Here is a 10,315-nt window from a genome sequence, read left to right as displayed (position 1 = left end):
TCTAAGAGACACCTTCTATGATCTATATCTATCACGTAAAGCATAAAAATGCAAAACAACAAAAAGATTTGTACATGAATATTCGAATGAAAAATGATAGGTTAAATGCCGGGAAAACTCGATCAACGAAGTAACATCGAGCCTAGGGACTATCGGGACAACTTCCTACTCCCCGAACCCCCCCTCCCGCTTTGTTCGTTCATAAATTGAACGATTGGTTCATCACTGCACTATATCATCCCAAGAAACTAGTTAGTCTACAAAAATCCCCAATTTCCAGAAGCACTTAACGTGATGTACGTATCAAACTCACAAATTCAGTCCATGTCGACGGATTCCGTAACACCTCAGACGAAATTTCAGTATGTCGTCCCAAACACGCGTATGTTTTGGTATCATACACGTAACCTGCACCTCTCTGCCATACTATCTTTCCGGTTTCGTAGTCCCTGATTATTCTAGAATATAATTCTCGGAGGCCTGGCGCATCCTCTAGGGTGGCCATTTCTTCTTTTAAAGCTTGTATGCGAGTTTGAGCGCCTGCGCAAAGTGGTTGGCCTCTGGGAGGGGATGGGGTGGTCATTTGCTGGTAGATTCTTTGGGATTGAAGCTTTGGGGTGTTGGATTTGTATTCCATTGTGAAATATGATGGTAGTATAGTGGATCAAGTTGTGATATATATCTATATAGGCCGTAGCGCTGGCGTTTATTATTTATCTATATGGAAGTATGGTCAATATAATCCACAATTAATACACATTAATGAAGCCTTACCAGGTGGAATGGAACTAGAAATATTCAAGATATACGGTACCAGCCGTTATATATAGAGGAACAAAATATTTAAAAAGAAAGAGAGGATAAATGAAATTAAAGATAGGACGAAATGAAGTGCTCCGAAGTGCTAAGACCAAAGCTTAAAACCTAAACGAACGAACAAGCTAAGTTTAACGACCGGAGAATTATATCCATGGTTCGAAGGGCCCCGCTTTATTATTAAATACGAATCATCATCATAGAGTCTTCTATAAGGTTCACGGACCCACTCTTCAGGGTTGACACAAGATCATTCGAACCACGTTGTTCCTCAAAACGCTCTCTTTTTTTGGTTCACCGCAGTACTGAGAGGATTTCAATTCAGAAGTACGTAAATCGTGGTGGGGTGAAAGTGGCTTCAGAACGGAAAGTAGGTCCATTGGGGGGATCGTAGGAGTCTGTAACTGGTGTTACAGCTGTCACGTTGGTGCTTTGAGCGTTTGGGGTGGTCGCATTGTGATGTTGAGACATCTACCCGTTTAGCTGGAGGTCTCAGATGCCTCTTTGGGAGTGTGTGTTCTTGTGGTATTTTGTGTGTTGAGGTGTTGAGGTAGTACGAATTGGGGATATCGGATGTTCATTGGCGGGACGGGCCAGCCGGCGCCAGCTGATTGGGGGAATTCGAGTTCGAATAGTTCGGTTCCAGAGTCGAATGAACCAGTCAGACTATATTTGGTGTGACTCCATGATCTCTGGGTTAGTTCAGTTCGGGGTTCCTTGCTGGATTATTGTGTAACCTTCACTATATATCATGAAGAGGGGGGGTTTTATATGGTTTCTCTGCTGAACTTCGTGCCTCCAGAATTTCTGGGTTCGGTCTCTTGGGGTTCTTTCCGTTGCCTGGAGCTTGATCCTGGCGATTTTTCTGGGATGTATGAGGTTTTTGAAACTTCAGAATGTGGAATGAATGATCCATGGTTTCCCTCCCTGGTAGCCTCGAGTTCAAACATTTGCGCCGTATGTCACTGTTACCCTTTAAAAAAACTTATCAAAATCTTCTGCCCCTGTGAAAAATGCTTAATATAGTCAATCTGGGGTTCTTTATCAAGATCCTAGAGCTTCTGTAGCCTCGATACCAGGCGCGGGTATTTAGTGTTTTGGTTCTGACTGACCATACCCTTGGATTTAATATTCATGCAGGCGACGGAGGTATTTCGATCCAGATTTGATATATATGCGCCATCCCGTGGGAATTATATAGGTCGCAGTAATAATTCCAGCCAAGGCGCACGGTTTGTGATAAGCGAACTGATTAACAGATTTAATTCTTGACATTTTCTTATACCTGGATTCCCTAGGGGCGAGACACCTCGATACCGGAGACACCTGATAGGTCTAGATTCAGGTCGATGGACGGTATTCCACTGCACGATCGATCCTACGTGCTCGCGGATCAAAGACATGCATGTCGCATATTGAAGCCCCGGAATTATGTAAGCTGATGTCTTACATGTGTACAATACCAGTGGAACTCGACCTGAGATTTAACTACTCTAATTGGTAAAATATTGGAAAAATGTTGCAACTGTCGACACAACAGCTTCAAAGTACGCTAATACCCTACATACTTGAGAATTCAAACTCTAATTCTAAGAACTGGTGGTTTACTTATATAAATATTGATATCTACCTTTTTTAGTCATACCTTCTACCTATGGATAAACAAAGAATAAATGTTAACGGGATAATGGGCCAGATCATGTCAGTGGCCAAACGCACCTGTAACAATATCATCCGTATTGCAAGTATGCCATCTCCTATCCTAGCTATATAGCTATTATAATGTTAGCATGCATGGGGATTGATCTAGCTTTTGAGGTGTATCCAACGGTAGAATTGCGTATGCTATTTACTAACCTTATCGAAAGGATCAATCATACCATCAATCTGAATTTGCATTTGCGCATCAATCGTTTGTTCGATGTCGGGATCCGATATCCCGGGAGGCACTGGCGGCAAAGGCGGACCGCAGTGTTACTAGTGGTACCCGTGGTCGCTATTTGTAGCTCAAATACATTGGTTATCATGGCTTTTGTCGTACGCGTAACGAGACTAGCTGCCATGCTTTGGGACGATTGAATCCGCACCAACAGGAGCTAGACCATCTTGATTGAGATCTAGAATCGAGTGAAAATTGCCTTCTTGTCCACTAGCATATTCTAGTTTGATTATTTACGTGTTTCAATTACACTCTCATGTATTACAAATAGCATTCAACTTTGATACTTAGATATTGAGCTGTCGTTATACTTTATAGCCTACCTCAGATTTAACGAACGTACCGGCATAGATGTCCTATATATACAGTTACCTTTATTTTTAATTCTATAAATCACGTTCGAGCTCGCAGATCTTGTCTTTGGTGGGGGTGCCAGAGATTCCTTCGGAGAGCCAATGATAGACCTCGCCGACGCAGATGAATCAATCCAAAGAGCCTTCTTTAGACCAATAGCCAAGGCGACCCAAGTGTAGGAGGCCTGTCCTATCCGGGCAATCCGAAAAGATGCGAACGTATGGAGCAATTTAAACCCGATATTGCGACTATGAATACTGAAGTTGAGGAATTGAAGGCAGATATATATATAGTTAATATTTCACTTGCTCGACAATTAGCACTTAAGTACTTAAATTCGGACAGGGACTTATCTGGTTGTGCCTCGGCCATTCAATTATATTGGTGATAACATTATTCCAGACTATCAATTAAAAGTCTCAAAAGTCTCGCGCGAAGCTGGTTTTAAAAGCGTCTAGGGGATGGAGAACAGGGTGAAGGAGGTTCTGCCTCCTGAGGCGCTAGCAGGGTAGGAGGGCTTCAAGAGGGCTAGTTGGTATACGGTATAAATAAAATTGTTGATATTCTAGATTCCTTTTAATGGCCAATCAGCAACAGATATCATTAAATAATAATATAGCCTCGATCACAGCGATAACATGAACAACTTGGCATCTGCGGTTAGCAGCCCAGTGGCAATTGGTACAGGAGTTATTAATTATTGGATACGGGCTCGCTGCCTGTGGAATACTCGGTGTCGCCACAGCTGGTGCAGTATTGGCTCTTGTCACGAGTGTTGGCACATGTACAGTTAACAGTTTTGGCGATATATAATATTAATCGTAACAATCATTAACATTGCCATCATAAATTCCGACGGGGAAAGAACGGTAACCTGTCCCTTGTCCCTTGTACACCTTCCGATACATGAACAGCCTTTTTAAATGTTAAAATTATATATATATATATGTAGAAACTTCGGAGGTTATATCGAAACTCGCATGCACTAGGGTTAAGTTTGACGCAAGGGCAATCCTCCCGCAAATGCAGACTTACAAGCAACATGCGGACCGGTGGCATTTCGTAACGTAAGTCTAAAAATGCCCTGCTTTCGAAAATTAAATTTCGTGATCTCTAGGCCTTGGGAACTGATATCAAGTGTATTTAAAGAATCAGTTATGAATATTGGATTGCTTAGCTAGCACCCGGAGTTATTCCCAGAGCTTACAGCTACCGCCATGGACAACGAATTGAAATCCCTAAATAGAGAAGTTAGAAGACAGGCGGGTGCTGTATATTGTCTATATTTCCTCTTTCCTGATTTGCAAACTGGTGTTTTTTTATTTTCTGGAGCAACAGCGTACTGGAGGACCGTACATGGGATTCTACCTGCAGGTGCCAAAGACGTTTTCCGGCCTGGATGTTCATACCTCCCTGGATAATAAAGTAGACCTGGGGCTGATCAAAAAAGAGGCAGCCGAAGCCAAGCCGATAAGCTTGATCCTTGCCCTGGGTTAAATTCCAGGGTTCTCTTGGTAAGGTGAGCACAGGATACTTCACCCAGGCATTCTGTGAGATTAAAGTGCTTAAACTCACAAGATCGGTTTAACTGCGATGCTATCGCTGTGGACACTGTGAGATCAGATTACCGAATACTTTTATTATATTATATGAACTTAAGAAGGGAGATAACTGACATATGGTCTCAGAACGATAAGAATGATAAATGGCAGATAGCAGCGAACGCACAGGGCGATATTGATACCGAAAGCACTGCATTCAAGCTGCGATCCTCCAACAGTGTTATTTGGAGGAATTGTGACATTTTGTCGGAGAGGAATCTGCTGGAGAATGAGAATCGATCTTTTAGCTGGCATGGTCTCGTGAACCAACCTCTCTCGAGGGTTTAACATGGTTGTCGTTATCGATGTACATGTAGTGTACATGTACCGACTTTTTACTTCCCTGAAGCTAAGGAGCGATAGCTTAATCGCTCAACTTTGACTTCGGTGTCCATGTACCGTAGATGTACCCGTATGTATGATGCTGCACGTAGACGTAGGTACATTCGGCACCTAACCAGTACTAGTTTAGCGAACTAGCTCGATGTAGCGCAGCTAGTGTATGTAAGTACTTACATTGACCGCACCTGCACATGATGCAGACCGGGCTCTGAGTGCAGTGCAGGAGCCAATTAAATGATGCATAGGGGCGGAAATGGTTTGATTAGGGCAATTGGTGAATCCCAAGGACCAGTCAAGGGACCAGCCGGGCTTGTGCTAAGGGACATGTATCACAACTCCACCTCAACACCAAACCTCTCGTTTTGGGAAGTCGGGCTCTCTCTCTCCTATTCCTCGTTCCTCACGGCCCCCTTCTTACCTTTCACAGCATTCCCGGCCTATTAATAAAGTAGTTCCTTCCGACGCGACGGCTAGAACTATCTAAATCTCTTGTTTTCCCCTTCCTCTCTCTTATCCTTGATGTTAAAGATTTTTTAATAATTTTTCTCTCTCTCATTCTTCTCTCGCTTGGTTCCCGCGTGGTTTATAGCATCATACATACATAGATCTATAGAGTAGGTCCGCTGGTTTATCTCTGATCTCTGACAGCACAAGCTAATTAAATATCTCGGGATAGCTTCGAAACAAACCTCCTTGCGGGTCCCCCCCCTTTTTACCTTTGCATGTCTCTGCTGCTTTGCTGTTTGATTTGCCATTGATCTTCAGCTTGGAACAATTGCAAACCTCCTGGGAGCCGACCAATTCTCTCATAAAAACACCCTCTTAAGCCAAGCTCTATAGTGCATCCCATCGACAATCACTGCAATGGCAGACACAACTGCAGATGCACCTCTCACCTCATCTACCCCGGATCTTGACGAGTCTGCAAATATGACTGATGCAAACCTGTCTGCTACTGAGTCAGGTCGAGAGACGGATACCAGCGTCGTATCCGGCTCGTCTGGCAAGACTACCACTAATAAACGGCCCACTAGCGGCGCGCCTAAGCGGCCACCCGCTGGAACGTTGGCAAAGAAGCCTTCAACCATCGGAGCTTCTTCTAAAACTACTGCTACCACTGGATCTAGCTCTAGTGGCTTGTCGAAACCTCCGACACGTGCTGGGACATCTCTTACCGGTGCGAAGAAACCGCTGTCTGGTTCTACTCCGGGGACGACTTCATCATCGCGAACGAGCACTGCTGCTCCGATAGGTTCATCTGCTACTGCGAAGCGTACTGTTGGGTCTACGGTCGGTACGAGTTCAACACGTGCTGGAGCTGCCTCTGGACCACCTGCTCCTTCCACTACTACTACACGTCCAAGTTCATCTCGACCAGGCACGTCATCTGCCGATGCCACCGCTACTAGCCGACGAACATCCTCCGTTAGTGTTACCCCTGCTGCAGGAGGACCATTGGCCAGAAAGTCCTCCATCGCAACGTTGAATTCTAGTCCATCATCAGCGGCCCCGCGAACAAGGCCCACTTCTACCAGCTCCGCTGCTGCTCCTTCAGTCACGTCGGCAAGCCGTCGTGTTTCCGCTGCCACTGGTACTCCTACAAAACCTGCTTCCAAATCTCGCTTAGATCCAATCCCGGCTACCCCTGCATCCACCTCCAGACTCAGCCCGAAACCCGAGGGACCAGCTGCTAATGGTGTTGATTACACCACACTCCTCAAGGAGAAAGATGAGGAAATTGAGAAGCTTCAGACGACCATTTCTGAGTTGGAAAATGAAAAGGAGCGGCTAACCAGCGAAATTGAAACTGCTGGCAAGCAAAAAGACGAGATTATTGCCAAGATAGAAGAGGAGAAAGCTAAAATCGAGGAGGAAAAGACAAAACTCGAATCCGAAGTTGTCACAATCAAGCAAGAAAAGGCAGAACTTGAATCTAAGGATACTAGTAGTACAGAAGCTAGTGACGGTAGGGTCAAGGAGTTAACAGCTCGATTAGAAGAATCCGAAAAAGCCGTAAGACAAATGATGCTTTGAAGCTATAGCAGGATAGAAGACTAACATTGTTTTAGAATGGGGAGCTGCGGAAGGAACTTGACGAGGTCAATGAAAGGCTGGCCACCGCTGAAGCCGAAGCCGCGAAAATAAGAGCCGAATGGGAAATTAAGGTGAAGGATGCCGGCGTAGCACACCAACAAGAGCTCAACAACTCGAAAATTCGGGAAGATGGTTTCAAGAGTGAGAGGGATGCGTACGCCAAAGAGAGAAATGATCTATCCAAGAAACTCAGTGCTGCAACCGAGGATCTGGCAACCGCGAAGAGTGAATTGGAAGCTGTCAAGGCAAAGCACGAGGAAGAAAAGGCTGAACTCGGCGAGAATCATTCGAGGGTAGGTCGCTGAGCGCCACACTAAAAATCGAGACACCACTAACAAAGTTGACTACGTAGGCTTTGACGGAACTGGCTGCATCGGAGGGTAGTGGTAAGGAGCAACTACTCGAGCTCCAGAAGAAGATTCAGGATACTGAGGCCCAGAAACTCGAGGCCCAATCAAAACTTGAAGCAATCGAAGCCACAGTTGAGTCCCTTAAAGGCGCGCTTGCAGTGGCAGAAACCAAGCACCAAGAAGCTACCACAGCTCATGAGAAAGCTTTAGCCGACATCGAGGCCAAAGAAAAGGCCTTGGCTGATCTCGAAGCAAGAGAAAAGAATTCAGAGAACGAGGTTCAAAAACTGATAGAAGAGGTCTCGAAGCTTGATTCTAAGCTAGAGGCGGAGAGGGCTATTTCGAAAGAGAGTCAGGAAGCCGCCGAAAAACTGAAATCGACCATTGTAGAACTCGAAAGTACTGCTTCACAATCGAAGGGCGACTTGGAAACCCGACAATCTGAGATTTCCGACCTTAAGTCAGCGCACGAAGCTGAACTGAGCCAACACCTTGCCGCCCATACAGAAGAGAAGCGTGCTCTTGCTGAGAAGAGTGAAGCCCAGTCGGAAGAACTCGAGACCATTCGCGCACAAATCGAAAGTCTTAAGACTACGCATGCTAGCGAACTTGACGCTACGAAGAAGAAGATCGAAAATTTGGAGGCAGAACATGGTACAAAAGTTGAATCCCTTGTTGCCGAGCATGAGGAAAAGCAGAAGGCCCAAGCGACTGAATTGAAGTCTCTTCAGGATAAGTCAGAGGCGGCTGCCGGTGATCGCAAGGCCTTGGAGGAGCTTGTAAATCAAAATCAAGAGCTACAGACGACCCTCGAGGAGGTCAAGCAAAAGGGTGCCGATGAAGTTGACGCGTTGAAGAAGACCATCGAGGTTTTGACTCAGGGCGAAGCAGTAAGGCTTTTCAAAAATCGTCCAAGTTTTACTCTTTCTAACACTCGTTTTCTCACGACTAGGATACCATGACCAATTATAACCAGGAGCGTGACAAGCTGAATGCTGAAATCGAAGATGTTCGGACTGCTTTGGCCGAAAGAATCAAGGAGATCGATGATCTCACCGCTGCTCATGCGAAGGCTCTGAATGAAACTCGGGGCGAACACGAAAATAAATCGAATAGATTTAGCCAGGTTCTCGCAGACAAAGAGTCTTTGCTTGCCGACAGGGAGTCATTGGTTGCTAAGTTGGAAAGCACCAACGATGAACTTGAAAAGCGACTCGAAGATAGCAAGAATGCATTTGCACAACACTCCGAGGAGACAATTGCAGTACAAAGCAAGCATACGGAAGAAATTGCGAAGTTAACCGCAGAGCATCAAGAAATACTCTCAGCAAAGGAAGATGAGCACAAGGCAGCCATTGAAGGCTTGACGGCGGAGCTTGAGAAGGAGTCGATTGCCCGAGAGGCAGCAGAGAAATCGTTCAGAGATCTCCAAGAACAGCCAGCTGATACTTCTGAGTTGGACGCCTTGACTTCTAAGTACAACGCAGAGAAGACAGCATTGACCGCAGAAGTTGAAAAACAGACGAAAGCGGTTGAATCTTTGAATGCCTTGGTAGCAGAACTCCAGAAAGCAGTTGAGACCTCCAAATCTGAACTCGAAGCCGCTAAAAAATCCGAATCCGAATCTGCCGCTAGCTTAGTGGCGACAAGGAAGCAGCTCGACAAGGCCGCAGAAGCAAATGCTTTCGATATGCAGGAGATGTCAAATGTGTATAAAGAACAAGTTCGAGGATTGGTAGATGATGCGGCGGCATTCGAAACCAGAGCTAAGGAGGCCGAGAAAGCCCTTGCCGCTTCTCGTGCTGCTGCGGAGTCTCACGAGGCTACCATTGCTACCTTGACCCAGAGGCTAGAATCAGCCGCTACATCCTCTGTCAACAATACGAAGGACAGGACGGACCTAGGAAATCAAGTCAACAGCTTGCACGAGGTGATCAGCAAGTTGGAGATTGCGCTTGCGGAATCGAAAGCTGGGCGTAGCCGAGCGTTGAGTGATGCAGAGGCGTATAAAGAGCGATGCAACATGATGGAAGAAATACTGCGTCACAACGAAGCAAATGATCGAGAGGTGAGCAGAAAAGGCGAAGAGGATGATAACAAAGAAGATGAGTCATTGACTGGACATGTCAGTACCCCCCGGTCCTAAAACGTCCTAATGGTAATGATGATGATGATGATAAATCGCACGGTCTTGTAAGTTGTTCCTCCTAAGATCGGAGAGCAAGAGTCCTTAAAGAAGGATACATTGAGCGGAGTGGTTTTGACCAAAATTCTTCCCTTTGGCAGGCTTTTTGAAGGCGAACATACTTCGCATAGGTTTAGTCAACAGCCTTCATTTTTTTTTTTTTCTGTTACGTTTCTCTGTTTTTGTCATGATTGTAGACGGATGGGTTTTCACACAGCATTTTCCCATCCCATCCCCACGTTATCATCTATTTTTGCTGCATTATTGCTTCTGAGTGGTTTCTGTAAACTATCATCATCATCAAAGCCATTGTTCGGACGCCCCCTTCCTTATTTCCCTAATGAAATGAACGTTACGAGCATGAAGGCTAAATTATTATAATATCTCTTTTAATGAGGACATTGCTCGAAATTTTGTAGATGTCCGGAATTTTATGCACGTTAAACAATCTGAATATCGCGATCAAGCAGAACGGAACGGAAACCGAAAGGTACGCCTCGAGATTCCTGTTACTTTGCTTTTTTTTTGAAGCTCCTGAAAGAACACGTTATCATATGATCATGATCATTTTGGCTAACTCGATCCGAAATGTCGTGCGTGAATAGAATGGCGAACCATCTTCAAAGCCTCAAAT

At 45.2% G+C, this 10,315-nt stretch overlaps 2 protein-coding genes across 2 annotated transcripts; one reads left to right on the top strand and one right to left on the bottom strand.

Annotated features, from left to right (window-relative positions):
- Nucleotides 1-286: 286 nt before the first annotated feature.
- Nucleotides 287-637, bottom strand: AOL_s00215g73 (uncharacterized protein; the record flags this gene model as incomplete). The annotated part of the gene is made up of 1 exon (XM_011129275.1): nucleotides 287-637. The coding sequence occupies one exon, from the start codon at nucleotides 635-637 to the stop codon at nucleotides 287-289; it is 351 nt and encodes a 116-aa protein (XP_011127577.1).
- A 5,279-nt stretch (nucleotides 638-5,916) lies between these two features.
- On the top strand, nucleotides 5,917-9,642 carry AOL_s00215g72 (uncharacterized protein; the record flags this gene model as incomplete). The annotated part of the gene is made up of 4 exons (XM_011129274.1): nucleotides 5,917-7,065; nucleotides 7,122-7,439; nucleotides 7,499-8,386; nucleotides 8,449-9,642. 4 exons carry the CDS (start codon nucleotides 5,917-5,919, stop codon nucleotides 9,640-9,642), a joined length of 3,549 nt encoding a protein of 1,182 aa, XP_011127576.1.
- Between the last annotated feature and the right edge of the window lie 673 nt (nucleotides 9,643-10,315).

The sequence above is a fragment of the Orbilia oligospora genome (assembly GCF_000225545.1).
Source record: "Orbilia oligospora ATCC 24927 unplaced genomic scaffold scaffold00215, whole genome shotgun sequence".
Classification (NCBI taxonomy): Eukaryota; Fungi; Ascomycota; class Orbiliomycetes; order Orbiliales; family Orbiliaceae; genus Orbilia; species Orbilia oligospora.
This window is presented reverse-complemented; position numbering and strand designations above follow the sequence as displayed.